Below are 15,304 nucleotides of genomic sequence, written 5' to 3'. Positions count from 1 at the left end.
GCCACTCCCAGTCACCAGTCTGGCTGCCGCATTCTGGATTAGCTGCAGTTTCCGGGTCACCTTCAAAGGTAGCCCCACGTAGAGCGCATTGCAGTAGTCCAAGCGGGAGATAACCAGTGCATGCGTCACTCTGGCAAGACAGTCTGCAGGCAGGTAGGACCTCATCCTGCATACCAGATGGAGCTGGTAGACAATAATGATAATGATAATGATAATAAATTGTTGTTGTTGTTGTTGTTGTTGTTGTTTATAACCCGCCCATCTGGCTGGGTTTCCCCAGCCACTCTGGGCGGCTTCCAACAGTATATTAAAATAATCTATTAAATATTAAAAGCTTCCCTAAACAGGGCTGCCTTCAGATTTCTTCTAATGTCGCTTAGGAAGACCAGTTGCTGGAAACCTCAGGAGGGGAGAGGTCTCGTGTTCAGATCCTGCTTGCTGGTTTCCCACAGACATTTGGTTGGCCACTGTGAGAATAGGATGCTGGACTAGATGGGCCTGATCTATTCTTATGCTCTTCTTGTTGTTGTTTAGTCGTTTAGTCGTGTCCGAGTCTTCGTGACCCCATGGACCAGAGCCTGCCAGGCACTCCTGTCTTCCACTGCCTCCCGCAGTTTGGTCAAACTCATGTTTGTAGCCTCGAGAACACTGTCCAACCATCTTGTCCTCTGTCGTCCCCTTCTCCTTGTGCCCTCCATCTTGCCCAACATCAGGGTCTTTTCCGGGGAGTCTTCTCTTCTCATGAGGTGGCCAAAGTATTGGAGCCTCAGCTTCAGGATCTCTCCTTCCTAAGCATCATTATGCTCTTACAAAAGCTTTATGTATGAAGGAGCCTTAGGATCCCCCTGCCAGACACACACACAGAGAGAATTTGCTGTAATAGAATCCACACCAAGGCACGACTTGTGCTCGCATTAATTTGTCCTCTGGCCTCCCGCTCACAGCTTGTTTTTGTCTGAATCGTTGCAGTGATTTCTGGAAGACCCACAAGCCGTCGCTGCAGCAGTTCCTCGCGGACTTCTCTCCGGGGACGTCCATCGCTGTCGCTCTCCACACTGTGCTGCACAAGCCCTTCTGGGAGCACCTCCAGAAGTACAGCCTGGTCTTCTCCCAGCTCAAGGAAGCTCCAGGCCAGGTAGCGGATCCTGTACGCCTTTTACTAGGCAGCGTGGCATAGTGGTTAGAGTGCTGTGACTTGGGATTCAGGGGACCTGGCTTCGCAACCCCAACTTGGCCCTGAAGCTCACTGGGTGATTTTGGCTCAGTCCCTACCTCTCAGCCTTACCCACCTCGCAGGGTCGGCGTCGTGGTTTGGGGGATTAATTGAGGAGGGGGAGAACAGCATAGCATCACCTTGAGCTACTTGCAAGAAATGCAATAATAAATAAAAAATAAATAAAGGATATATAAAAATAATTAAAAAATAAGCTGTTAGACTTAGAATCATAGAGTTGGAAGAGACCACAAGGGCCATCCAGTCCAACCCCCTGCCAAGCAGGAAACACCATCAAAGCATGCTTGACATATGCCTGTCAAGCCTCTGCTTAAAGACCTCCAAAGAAGGAGAGTCCACCACACTCCTTGGCAGCAAATTCCACTGTCGAACAGCTCTTACTGTCAGGAAGTTCTTCCTAATGTTTAGGTGGAATCTTCTTTCTTGTAGCTTGAATCCATTGCTCCGTGTCCGCTTCTCTGGAGCAGCAGAAAACAACCTTTCTCCCTCCTCTATATGACATCCTTTTATATATTTGAACATGGCTATCATATCACCCCTTAACCTTCTCTACTTGTCTGTGCAGATTAATAATAGTAATAATGTATTTATTTATTTAGTATATGCTGCCCATCTGACTAGGTTGCCCTAGCCACTCTGGGCGGCTTCCAACAAATTAAAAATATTAAGCACATCAGACATTAAAAACATCCCCAACTTTCCTTGAGAGCTATGGTAGGGAGGGTTCAATATGCCGTTTTTCTTGAATGAAAAACTGTTTTGTTTTTGGGGTGGGGCAGGTGAAAGTAAGTTGTTTTGTTTTTTCAAATCAGTGAGGATGGAAGAAGCCCCAAAGAGGCACAGTGGGGCTTGATTTAGGCTGTTCTGCCTCCCCGCCTAACAGCTGGCATGCGGGGTTTTGCAGCAGCAGCAGCAGCAGCAGCAGCAGCAGCAGCAGCAGCAGCAGCAGCAGCAGCAGCAGCAGCAGCAGCCTCTTCCCTGAGCATCCTCCGGCCTCCTGCCAGCCCCAGAGCTTCAGCTTCAGATATTTTGATCTGGATTGGGGAGACAGTGGGAGAGAGCAAGCTGGAGAGCAGGAAAAAAAGCAGACATCTGGAAGCTTTTTATAGGGTGCTCCCCACTTTACACAATTTCAGTTATGTGCGCAGGGGCCTGGAACGCAAGACTCTGGCGCCCCCTGCTGTTCAGCTCCCTGATCTCTGCCGTACCACTCACAGTGGACTCGCCCCTCTGGATAAATCTGGTAGGTAGGCATGTTGGTCTGACGTAGTCGGAACAAAATAAAAAAATTCCTTCCAGCAGCACCTTAAAGACCAACTAAGTTTTTATTTTGGTATGAGCTTTCGTGTGCATGTGTGAAGTGTGCATGCACACGAAAGCTCATACCAAAATAAAAACTTACTTGGTCTTTAAGGTGCTGCTGGAAGGAATTTTTTTATTTTGTTTCGACTGGTTTATAAATCTAAGGATGTTTTTCTATTTAACATAATTTGTGTACCACTTAATTGGATTACTGCAATGGGCTCTATGTGGGGCTACCTTTGAAGGTGACCTGAAAACTACAATAATCCAGAATGCGGTAGCCAAACTGGTGACTGGCAGTGGCCGCCGAGACCATATAACACCAGTCCTGAAGGACCTACATTCGCTCCCAGTACGTTTCCGAGCACAATTCAAAATGTTGGTGCTGACCTTTAAATCCCTAAATGGCCTCGGTCCAGTATACCTGAAGGAGCGTCTCCACCCCCATCGTTCTGCCCGGACACTGAGGTCCAGCTCCGAGGGCCTTCTGGCGGTTCCCTTGTTGTGAGAAGCCAAGTTGCAGGGAACCAGGCAGAGGGCCTTCTCGGTGGTGGCACCCACCCTGTGGAACGCCCTTCCATCAGATGTCAAGGAAATAAACAACTACCTGACTTTTAGAAGACATCTGAAGGCAGCCCTGTTTAGAGAAGCTTTTAATATTTGATGAATTATTGTATTTTAATATTTTGCTGGAGTCTGCCCAGAGTTGCTGGGGAAACCCAGCCAGATGGGTGCGGTATAAATAATAAAATTAATATTGTTATTATTATTATTATTACTACTACTACAGTGGACCCTCCAGATACGAACTTAGTTCGTACCGGGTGTCCATACTTTCCCCGAAAAGTCCATATCCAGAGGCACCGATTCTGTGCACGTGCGTGACACGATAGAGAGGTTCTGCGCATGCACGTGCTTCAAAACCCGGAAGTATACACTTCTGGGTTTGCCGCGTTCGCAACTCGAAATTATGTTACCGGAAGGTAATAATAGAATCATAGAGTTGGAAGAGACCACAAGGAAGAGACCATCAAAGCATTCTTGACATATGCCTGTCAAGCCTCTGCTTAAAGACCTCCAAAGAGTAATGTAACCCGAGGTACCACTGTATTTGTAAAGAAACTGCCAAGTGGTTTACATAACGTACATTTTGTGGACAGAAACCAGAATTTAAAAACAATGCGGCCTAAAAAAATCATAATATAAATAATACGAGCAGTTAGAAACAGCAGTATAAAACTAAATTGTATGTAGCTTATGCATCTGGGGTAGGTTTGCCAAAACAGAAAAGGTTTCAGCGGGTGCTGGAAACAGTATAGTGAAGGTGCCTGCCTATACTGTCAATGGGCAGGGAGTTCCACAGGGCAGGTGCTGCCCTGCTAAAAGATTCCTTGTAAGTGTGGAACGGACATTATATGTTTAGATAGGTTGCAATTTTATGCATGGTGCTAAAAGTGGAGGACGGGTGGTAGGAATGTCTCTTAACAACTCACAGCATCCTTCCCAAGCTAGATTTCCAAGGATTTTTAAAAAATATATTCTTTATTGAAAATTGTTTAAAAGTACACAAAGGTGCAAAAATATATTTTAAAAGCATTCACATACATTTTAACTCATACACATAAGAATAAAGAAAACTAAACTAAACTAAAACACTTCCAAAATGTTACATCCAGATTAAACATGTGGTATTATTTCCAATCCTTTTCATTATACCTGATTTTTTTCTATCCTTATTTTTTTCACAGGTTTTTGTTACTATGTCGTCTCTCCCCCCCTTAAATACTTCGTTTGTTTTTTTTCTTTTACAAATATCATTCCAATTCTGCCAATATGGGATTGTTGGTACTATATAGATTTGTCTATTCTTTATATATAATCCACTCTTTTGATACTTTTTGTTTCTCTAATCCTTGCACCGAACCCGTCAATTTTGCCAATTGTAAATATTCTATCATCAGTATCTGCCAATCTGTGGTTGTTGGGATTATTTCACTTTTCCATTTCCTTGCTACAAGAACTCTAGAAGGATTTTTGTGGGGAAGCGTTGGGAGTTATGCTACTATGCAAACAAAACTACAATAACACAATGCAATAAAATAAGAAATAGCATCCACTTCTCCGGTGGTGTAGACCTGCCTTTTGATGATTTTAAAAATGAAAGATTTCTGAAGAGCTATGTTGTTGGTTTTTATCCCCACCTAACAGTACCTGGTTAAAGAAGTGAGCGAAGCTGCGGAAGGTTTTGCAAAGCTCCACTTGTTCATTTGTCAAGCTTTGGATGAAGCCAACCTCACCCGGAGCCTCTGGAAGTCCCTGGGCCACAAGTTCACGGTGCGTCACAGAGGGGGAAAGGGTTGCAAGAGGTCTTACGGGTCCCTGATGCGCAAAGCATTTCAAAGATTCAATGGCTCAAAAACTCGGCAGCTGGGGGGGGGAGGAATTCTGGTGCCAGCCCCCAGTCCAAAGAGGCCTTGGCTGAGGGCTGGATTTAGGTTTGATGAGACCCTAAGCTACTGAAGGTAATGGGGCCCTTTCTTTGTCCAGCTGTCCTTTGTCAACAACAAACTGTTGCTGTTTTTGTGTTTAATATATGCTATATGGTAAAGGACGCGGGTGGCGCTGTGGGCTAAACCACAGAGCATAGGGCTTGCCGATCAGAAGGTCGGCGGTTCGAATCCCCGCGACAGGGTGAGCTCCCGTTGCTCGGTCCCAGCTCCTGCCAACCTAGCAGTTCGAAAGCACGTCAAAGTGCAAGTAGATAAATAGGTACTGCTCCAAGCGGGAAGGTAAACGGCGTTTCCATTCGCTGCTCTGGTTTGCCAGAAGCGGCTTAGTCATGCTGGCCACATGACCTGGAAGCTATACACCGGCTCCCTCGGCCAATAATGCGAGATGAGTGCCACAACACCAGAGTCGGTCACGGCTGGACCTAATGGTCAGGGGTCTCTTTGCCTTTACCTTATATGGTAATTTATGGACCTGTTGTCGTTTAGTCGTTTAGTCATGTCCAACTCTTCGTGACCCCATGGACCAGAGCATGCCAGGCACTCCTGTCTTCTACTGCCTCCCGCAGTTTGGTCAGACTCATGTTCGTAGCTTCGAGAACACTGTCCAACCATCTCTTCCTCTGTCGTCCCCTTCTCCTTGTGCCCTCCATCTTCCCCAACATCAGGGTCTTTTCCAGGGAGTCTTCTCTTCTCATGAGGTGGCCAAAGTATTGGAGCCTCAGCTTCACGATCTGTCCTTCCAGTGAGCACTCAGGGCTGATTTCCTTCAGAATGGATAGGTTTGATCTTCTTGCAGTCCATGGGACTCTCCAGAGTTTCCTCCAGCACCATAATTCAAAAGCATCAATTTTTCGGCAATCAGCCTTCTTTATGGTCCAGCTCTCACTTCCATACATCACTACTGGGAAAACCATAGCTTTAACTATACCTAATAGTTTATGGACCTCATAGGTATCTAAAGCCATTTGCACATGTTGTCATGCAACCAGTCCATGCAGAATGTAGGCACCCTATATATAGAAAGGAGCAAACCAGTGATATTTTAGGGAGCAGGCTAGCAGGCGGGGCCCATGACTTACATCATAGGAGCCTATACAACACAAAACACTGTTGCTATATGTAGGTATTATTTTATTTGTTTTGTATCTTATATTTTGGAAATGTACATCCAGTTTTTTCTTCCTTTAATTTTTTTTGGGGGGGGGGGCAAGAGACTGGGTCCCTAAGCTATAGCTTGTTTAGCTTATACGCAAATCCTGCACTGCCTTGGCTAAACACAGGATCATAGAATTGGACACGAGGGTTATCTAGCTGAACCCCCTGCCATGAAGGAATATTTTGCCCAATATGGGGCTCGAACCCACGACCCTGAGATTAAGAGTCTCGTGCTATCCCATCAACATGTTTTGATGTTATGTTGAGTTGGACCGTTAGTTTTATTTTCATTTTTTAAACAACTTTCTTATACATTTAAATCATTTTCCATTTTTACACATCTGAGATTACTCGAATCCCCGGATTTCCCCCCACCCACTCCTGATTTCCAATTTTTCCTATTCTTTTTCTTACATCTAATTACATTTTTCTCATTCATTTTATATTCTTTTTTTAACTTTAATCTTATTATAAGTGTTATAACAATCCTGCTATCCTGCTAACATTTTTAAATACCTACAGTGGTCTTTAAGGTATTCTATAAATTTTCCCCACTCTTTATTTAATTTTTCCTCATCTTGGTGCTTCATCTTCACTGTCATCTTTTTGGTTATCCACATTTTTTTGGTTGGGACTTTTTCTTCCTTCCACTTCTGGGCAAGAAGCATTATTGTGGCTGTTGTCGCGTACATAAACAGTCATTTTAAATCCTTTGGTATTTTGTCTCCTATTATTCCTAGCAAGAAAGCTTCCGGGGTTTTTTTGTTTTGTTTTTTTAAAAAAGTTTTTAAAACATTTTTTTCAATTCATTTTATATCATTTCCCAGAATTCATTTACTATTTTACATGTCTTCCACAAGTTCTGCACTTTTGACACCTGACGGGAGGGTGTTCCACAGGGCGGGCGCCACTACCGAGAAGGCCCACTTCCTGGTTCCCTGAAAATTCTCGCAATGAGAGGACCACCAGAAGGCCCTCGGAGCTGGACCTCCATGTCCAGGCTGGACGATGGGGGTGGAGACGCTCCTTCAGGTATACTGTGGAATGATGAAATAACTCTGTTATTCCAGGATGTTCTTTGCGTCCCTGAGAGGAGGCTGCTGGAAGACAGCCAGAATCTTGCCATCTTTCCCAGCACAGGAAGATCCGACCGGGTTCTGCTCTTCAACGACATCCTTGTGCTGATTCAAGTAAGGAGTCCAAATGCAGTTTGACCTGTGCCAAAAATTGCTGCCGTGTGGGGCGTTCCCCGTTCAGGATTCAAGCCGCTCCATCCCATTCCCTTCTCCTCCCTGTTTTTCCATTCCCTCCCAGCCATAATTCTGAAGCCACTGATCGTAGCCAGTGTTTTGGTGTGCCCTCCCTCTCCTTAAAGCTTTTTAGCCTCCTCCAAACCTGAGTGAGATTCTTCCTGTGCTTATGTGGCGCTGTTTCCTCTCTGTAAGGATTCGCACCCACAACTTGAACGTTGGAAATGGAGGGAACGATGGTCTAACCCAGGCGTGGGGAATAGGGCGATGACTTTTTTACAACCTCATTTCCCTGTATCATAATTTGATGAGCTTTCATTAAAGATTAGATAAAATCTTGCTTTCAAAGAGATTTGATTAAAAAAACCTCACGCAAAAAATGATTTAAAATTTTTTATTTATCAGTTTTTGGACCATTTTTGAAGTCACTGTAAGCAGATATAAAATTGAACCCTAGCTTTAGAGTCTCATATATACAACATTATATAGGGTCATCAACCACACAAGGAAGCTTTTTTTTAGCTGCAGTAACAGTATAGACGCCGCTAGAGGGCGATGTTTTGCTACCTATCATGTAGGTTCTTTTCCCAGCATGCCTGGCAGGGTCTGCTAGCTGAGTTTTGAGGTCCCCAAAAGGGGCTTTTACCTTGCGCAGGTGTGACATTTGTATAGCCCATGTTGCTAAGAACACTCCCCGTTGTGGAATGTGGTGTTGTGTCCAAATTTGATACGAAATATATATAGAATTGTTGATACAATTTTATGAAATGGTAAAACGGCATACAAATTTTTTTAAAACGGTTTGTGCGTAACCTTTTTAAATATTTCAATGGAATATACCTCATTTTAGTCATCAATAGGTAAAAGTTCATCCATTCGTGCTACAGGAAATAATTTTTGAGGGAAAAAATTGAAAAAGTCATCACCCTAGTGGGGAATCTTTGGGCCTCCAGATGTTCCCGAACTACAGCTCCCACCATCCCTGGCCATTGACCATGTTCGTTGGTGCTGATGGGAGTTATAGTTCAGCAACCTCTACCGGGCCAAAGATTCCGCATCCTTTGCCTGGTCAATGCGATTCTTATTTTGCATTCACTGCGTTCCGGTGTACTATTTTCAGGGCAGCTGGGTGGAATCCTGAAATCATACACTTTCTCATAGAGTTGGGAGTTCACCTGCTCCAACCCCCTGCAATGCAGGAATCTCAATTTAAAAGCATTCCTGATAGAGGGTCCTCCATCTTCTGCTTAAAAACCTCCAAGGAACGAGAGTTCACCACCTCCCGAGGGAGACCGTTCCACCAATTGTGAGGTTATCTTGAGTATCCAGCTGGTGCTAGCAGAACTCCTGGAACAAATCACATGTGGTTCAACACACAACATCAGCTTTGACTTGCATTATTATTATTTATTAAATTTATAAAGTGCCCTCGAAGTTGGTGAGGGCGTGTTGAAGAACTGATGCTTTAAATCCCTTTGGCACTTCGCCTCGCCGAGACCAATCCTGTGCAAAATTTTGCTCTTGCGGTGTTCCCCCCCCTATTATTTATTTCTTTCCTTATATTTTTGACAAAGTAATAATCATACATGAATAAGTATAAAAATGTGCACCCCACCACTGAGACCATTCCATTGCAACTATCCAACCTCCCAAAATTTCAACATTTCTTGCGATGGTTTGACCCCTTTCCGTTTTAACAGTACAAATTCTACAAAATCATCTCCTCGAAATCATTTCTTAATGGCACATGTTAATTTATCATTAGTAGCCATATTCCCACACCTCTTTATGTCATTCTTCCATTTTATATACTCATAGCTGTCATGTTCTCCCTTTTCTTAAGGGAAATTCCCTTATGCTAAATAGGCTTCCTCGTGAGAAAAGGGAAAACTTGACAGTTATGTATATGCTGCTTGCCCCTTCCACTTCCTAGCTATAATAATTTGCGCAGCTGTCAATAAATTTGTGAATAGCAAACAGACAATCACGGAAAATATAACCAAACACGAAACAAAAACCAAAAAGCCAGGACAATAGACAGTGAAAAATATTAAATATATTATAGCACCCAGGTGACACTGTGGGTTAAACCACTGAGCCTAGGGCTTGCTGATCAGAAGGTCGGCGGTTCGAATCCCTGTGACGGGGTGAGCTCCCATTGCTCGGCCCCAGCTCCTGCCAACCTAACAGTTCGAAAGCACGTCAAAAATGCAAGTAGATAAATAGGAACCGCTACAGCGGGAAGGTAAACGGCGTTTCCGTGTGCTGCTCTGGTTTGCCAGAAGCGGCTTTGTCATGCTGACCACATGACCTGGAAGCTATATGCCGGCTCCCTTGGCCAATAATGTGAGATGAGCGCGCAACCCCAGAGTCAGTCACGACTGGACCTAATGGTCAGGGGTCCCTTTACCCTTTACCTTTCATAGCAACAGTGTAAATAATAATAACAAAATATCTATGCAATGCCATTGAATGTCAACTTTATACTTACCTGGAACATTTATGATTCCCAAGTGAACTATTTCACTGTAAACTGACAGAGATTACTAATGTTTGTGCACCACTGAATGTCAGGCCATTGCATTTGCATAGATATTTTGTTGTTGTTGTTATTATTATTATTACTTACACTGTTGCTATAATATATTTAATATTTTTCACTGTCTATTGTCACGGCTTTTTGTTTTGTCAATAAATTTGTGAGCAAGTCCTTAATTCTGCCCCCCCCCCGATGAAAATTATTTCAACATTTTATAGGGGAACACCTTCCAGAGTTTTGACCTGAAGCTCACCTGGGTGGACGCGACCTTCAAGGAAACTGGAAAGTAAGTGGACTTGCTCTGAGCCACAATGGCTCTGCCATCTCAGAGGCAGCAATGCTTCTGAATTCCTGTTGCCGGGAATCGCAGGTGAGCAGGGTGCTCTAGCACTCATGTCCTGCTTGCAGGCTTCCCACAGGCATCTGGCTGGCCGCTGTGAGATCAGGATGCTGGGCTAGGTGGGCTGGTTCTGCTGGTGCAAATTGTTTATTTCCAAAGCTCAGTGCGGAAGTGTTTAGATTTAGTTACCTGAGTGATCCTGGCTGCAGCAGAGAATGGGGTACCTTTGCCCCCACAGGATGTTATTGGAGGAGAGCATCACAGACCTTTTGCTAAATTCCAGAGAGTGGAAGCTGTGTTGCATCTGTTGCAGCAAAAGCAACAAGATCTGTGTTGTCCCTTAAACACTGAACCAGTTTTATCCTGACACAAGCTTCACAGCCATCAATAGCCCACTCCTCCCTGAATTGGTCTCATCCCCCTTTTAAAGCCATCAAGATTAGTGACCGTCGCTGCTTCCCGTGGCAGTGAGTTCCACAGTCTTAACTATGTGCCGTGTGAAGGACTTTCTTTGATCTGTCCTAAATTTCTCGGCATTCAGCTTCATTGGATAACCATGAGTTCTACTGCTTTGAGAGAGGGAGAAAGCCTTTCTTCCATCCCCTTCCTATTTTGTGTGCAAAATTAGCCCCTTGGCAGTTTATAATAGCAGTGATACCACATTGAACAATTGCCTGAAGTAGCGAGAAAAGAAACCTTTGTCTCTATTCGGACCCGGATGTGCAGAGTTGAATTTCTGGTTGATCTGCAATTGAGCAATTTTATGGTGGAATCTCCCTCTGAAAAATTCTTATTCAAGCACTACTGCCTGAAAATGGGTGGCAGCGGATCCTGGAAAGACTGATAAGTTTATCCTCCTGGTTTATGAAGATTGCTAATCGGCTCTTTGTTTTGCTTGCTGTTTCTCAAGGCACACGCTCCGCATCAACACCCCAGAAGGCATGTTCTTCCTCTTGGCCAAAGAACCAGAGTCACGGGTATGTAGCTGTGTGGGACTCCCTGCCCAGGGGTAGATGCTGGTGGTTAAAAGTTGGATCTGTCTGGGATACGAGGGAGAAATTTGGCGCTAAAGGACAGCCGACCTAATTTGCACCTAATTACATGAACTGATGGGGCGCGGGTGGTGTTGTGGGTTAAACCGCAGAGCCTAGGGCTTGCCGGTCAGAAGGTCGGCGGTTCGAATCCCCGTGATGGGATGAGCTCCCATTGCTCGGTCCCAGCTCCTGCCAACAGTTCAAAAGCATGACGTGCAAGTAGATAAATAGGTACCGCTCCGGAGGGAAGGTATACGGCGTGTGCTGCTCTGGTTCGCCAGAAGCGGCTTAGTCATGCTGGCCACATGACCCGGAAGCTGTACGCTGGCTCCCTCGGCCAATAAAATGAGATGAGCACCGCAACCCCAGAGTCGTCCGCGACTGGACCTAATGGTCAGGGGTCCCTTTACCTTTACATGAACTGAAGCACAGTCGTCCTTTGAGATTCACACTTCTCCAAATCTGGCAATGCAGTTCTCCTACCAAGGAATGTGTACACAAATGCATGGGACGTGGGTGGCGCTGTGGTCTAAACCACTGAGCCTCTTGGGCTTGCTGATCAGAAGGTTGGCGGTTCGAATCCCCGTGATGGAGTGAGCTCCCATTGCTCTTTCCCAGCTCCTGACAACCTAGCAGTTCGAAAGTGCAAGTAGATACGGTGAATAGGTATCACTGTGGTGGGAAGGTAAATGGCATTTCTGTGCGCTCTGGTTTCCGTCACGGTGTTCCGTTGTGCCAGAAGCGGTTTAGTCCTGCTGGCCACCAGACCCAGAAAGCTGTCTGTGGACAAACGCCGGCTCCCTCGACCGGAAAGCGAGATGAGCGCTGCAACCCCATAGTCGCCTTTGACTGGACCTAACCATCCAGGGGTCCTTTACCTTTACAGTGGTGCCTCGCAAGATGAATTTAATTCGTTTCACGAGTCAATTCATTTTGCAAAAAATTCATCTTGCGAATCGCGGTTTCCCATAGGAATGCATTGAAATTTCTTTTTTTGCCCATAAAGGTAAAGGTAAAGGGACCCCTGACCATTAGGTCCAGTCGTGACCGACTCTGGGGCTGCGCGCTCATCTCGCGTTATTGGCCGAGGGAGCCGGCGTATAGCTTCCAGGTCATGTGGCCAGCATGACAAAGCCGCTTCTGGCAAACCAGAGCAGCTCATGGAAACGCCGTTTACCTTCCCACTGTAGCGGTTCCAATTTATCTACTTGCATTTTTGACGTGCTTTCGAACTGCTAGGTTGGCAGGAGCTGGGACCAAGCAACGGGAGCTCACCCCGTCACAGGGATTCGAACCGCTGACCTTCTGATCAGCAAGCCCTAGGCTCAGTGGTTTAACCATTTCAATGCATTCCTTTGGGAAACTGGGATTCGCAAGACGAATTTTTCGCAAAATGAATTCGTCTTGCTAGTCACCATCAGATCGCAAGACGCATTCGTCTTGCGAAAAATTCATCTTGCAGGGCATTCGTCTTGCGAGGTACCACTGTACCTTTATATAATGAGACCAAGGGGTCTGCCTTGGCAATTGGGCAAACTGAGGGGTGCATTTTGACAGGCAAACAGGCATGGAGCTGCGGAGATCTGAATGCGAGACTGGAAAAATGAGAAGTTGAAGCGGGCTCTTTTGTGTGCCCTCCAGCCATGAGTTGATGGAAACTTTGCTTCCTCCTGCATCTCTGCTTGCTTGCTTAATCCCCTCGTCCTCCCTGCTCTCTCCCTCTCTCTCTCGCAGGCCGTGTGGCAGTGGAAGCTGAATCAGGCCGTGCGCCAGGCTCTGTGTGGGAAGCGAGACTTCCCTCTGTGGGGCGAGGCCGGTCGAGGGAGAGACCCACCCGTCTGCCGCTTCTCCAGCTTCACATTCCGGGAGGAAGGAAGGTTCAAGGGCGCGACCTACGAGGGGGAGTGGCGGCTGTGTAAACCGCACGGCAAGTAAGTCCATAGCGCCTGTTTGTGTTCTCTCTCTCTCCCTCCGATCCCCGCTTCCATTTTATATCACACTTTTGTTTATTTTTTAAAATTGGAGGAGAGAGACAAGCCAGCTAAATGGGCGGAATTGGGCCTGCCGGCAGATAGTTGCTGACCCTGCTCCAAGGAAGAGCTTGCTTCCCTGTACCAAGTCAAACCTTGGCTTCCCTCTGGCTCAGTATTGTCTACTCTGACCGGCAGCAGACTGACAGCTCAGTCAGGAGAGCACGAAACCCTTTATTCTCAGGATCGTGGGTCTGAGCCCCATTGCAAGGGGTTGGGCTAGATGACCCTCGGGGCCCCTTCCAACTCTACGATTCTGTCATTTTATGATTCTCTGGGGTTTCAGGTGGGATTTTGTCCCAGGCCTACCTGGAGATGCTCTGCCATTGAGATATGGCCCTTGCCCGTTCTCTGAACACAAGAAGCTGCCACCTAGATCATTGGTTTAACCAGCTTGACATTGCCTATGCCTGACTGTCACCAGCCTTGCCACAATTTGTTCATTTATTGCATCTATACATCACCTTTTCCCCTCCAGGGTGCTTGAGGCAGCGTGCATCGTTCTCCCCCATTTGATTGTCTTTTAATATTTTGTTGGAAGCCGCCCAGAGTGGCTGGGGAAACCCAGCCAGATGGGCGGGATATGAGTAAATAATAATAATAATAATAATAATAATAATAATAATAATAATATCCTCACAACAACCCTGCGAGGTAGGTTAGGCTGAGAGTGAGTGGCTGGCCCATGGTCACCTGGTGTGAGCTTTGTGGCTGAGTGGGGATTCGAACCCTGGTCTCCCACATCACAGTCCAAATCCTTAGTCACAGCGCCACACTGGCTCTTGTGCAGTTATTGTTGCATTGGTCATGAATCGAACCCAGGCCTTTTGCGTGGCATGTGAGAACGCTACCACTGAACCAACTGATTCAGGCGGGCTGGGCGAGTGCTTCTCCAAGCCCAGCTACTGGGAATGAACCACTGACACTCTGCATTCAAGGCAGCTGTTCTTCTGCCCCACACCCAACTGACCCTCTGACCTTTATATGCAGAGAAGCCGATCAGAATCCTGACTTGTAGGCTCTCAAATTTGCAGTGAATCAAATTCAATTTTCTCTGGAACAGCTCCTTCCACCGCTGTGAGTCCCGAGTTATTTGTAGCCGGTGGCAAGCAGAAGGTGAATGCTTTGCTTTGATCCCTGCATCCCTTGTAGAGTTGTGGGGTATTTGTTGATGTTGCTTTTTGCTGTTGCCAGGTGCTCTGGGGCCAGGGGTCAGCAAACTTTTTCAGCAGGGGGCCGGTCCACTGTCCCTCAGACCTTGTGGGGGGCGGCGGACTATCTTCTGAAGAAGAAGAAAATGAACGAATTCCTATGCCCCACAAATAACCCAGAGATGCATTTTAAATAAAAGCTCACATTCTACTCATGTGAAAACACCAGGCAGGCCCCACAGATAACCCAGATATGCCTTATAAATAAATACATTTTATAAATAAAAATAAATAAAACGTATCTGGAAAAGAACTATAAGATTAAAAATAGACAATAAGGGAAGTGGAAGTACAAAGAGGTTGAAGAAGCAATTAGATATAATAAGAAGGGAATAAGTTTAAATGTAAAATAAATATTAAGATTTTAAGATTATAATGATATACTGAAATATTGGGAATGTGTGGTTTACAGTGATAATGAGTATTTTAGAAAAAGATAAGATTTAAGAAGTAGAGAGTGCTGTATTAGTTATGAATAGAAGCGTGGAAGGGGGGGACGGAGGAAGTCAACAGATTAAGAATTATATTGGATATTGTAAAAGAAATGGTTTTTTCCTTTTTTTCCTTTTCTTTTCTTTGTCTTTTTATATTTTGTATCTTTTTCCTTTTTGTATTCGCTATAAAACCAATAAAAATATATTTAAATAAATAAATAAAATGTAAAAACACTCCGATTTCCGGACCGTCCATGGGCCGGAT

General features: G+C 45.3%; 1 protein-coding gene across 2 annotated transcripts in view; it reads left to right on the top strand.

Moving 5' to 3' along the window:
- Window positions 1–15,304, top strand: part of ALS2CL (ALS2 C-terminal like) — a 76,343-nt gene that overhangs the window by 32,537 nt on the left and 28,502 nt on the right. For both annotated transcript variants that reach the window (XM_060280995.2, XM_060280996.2), the window contains exons 5-10: window positions 970–1,135; window positions 4,745–4,870; window positions 7,272–7,391; window positions 10,209–10,276; window positions 11,241–11,307; window positions 13,099–13,295. In XM_060280995.2, the coding sequence (XP_060136978.2) occupies window positions 970–1,135; window positions 4,745–4,870; window positions 7,272–7,391; window positions 10,209–10,276; window positions 11,241–11,307; window positions 13,099–13,295 (744 nt within the window). The remainder of the gene's footprint in view (window positions 1–969; window positions 1,136–4,744; window positions 4,871–7,271; window positions 7,392–10,208; window positions 10,277–11,240; window positions 11,308–13,098; window positions 13,296–15,304) is intronic.

The sequence above is a fragment of the Zootoca vivipara genome, chromosome 11, assembly GCF_965207765.1.
Source record: "Zootoca vivipara chromosome 11, rZooViv2.hap1.1, whole genome shotgun sequence".
NCBI classification, from domain to species: domain Eukaryota; kingdom Metazoa; phylum Chordata; class Lepidosauria; order Squamata; family Lacertidae; genus Zootoca; species Zootoca vivipara.
Note: the sequence above shows the minus strand (reverse complement) of the source record. Positions and strands in the feature narration are given on the sequence as shown.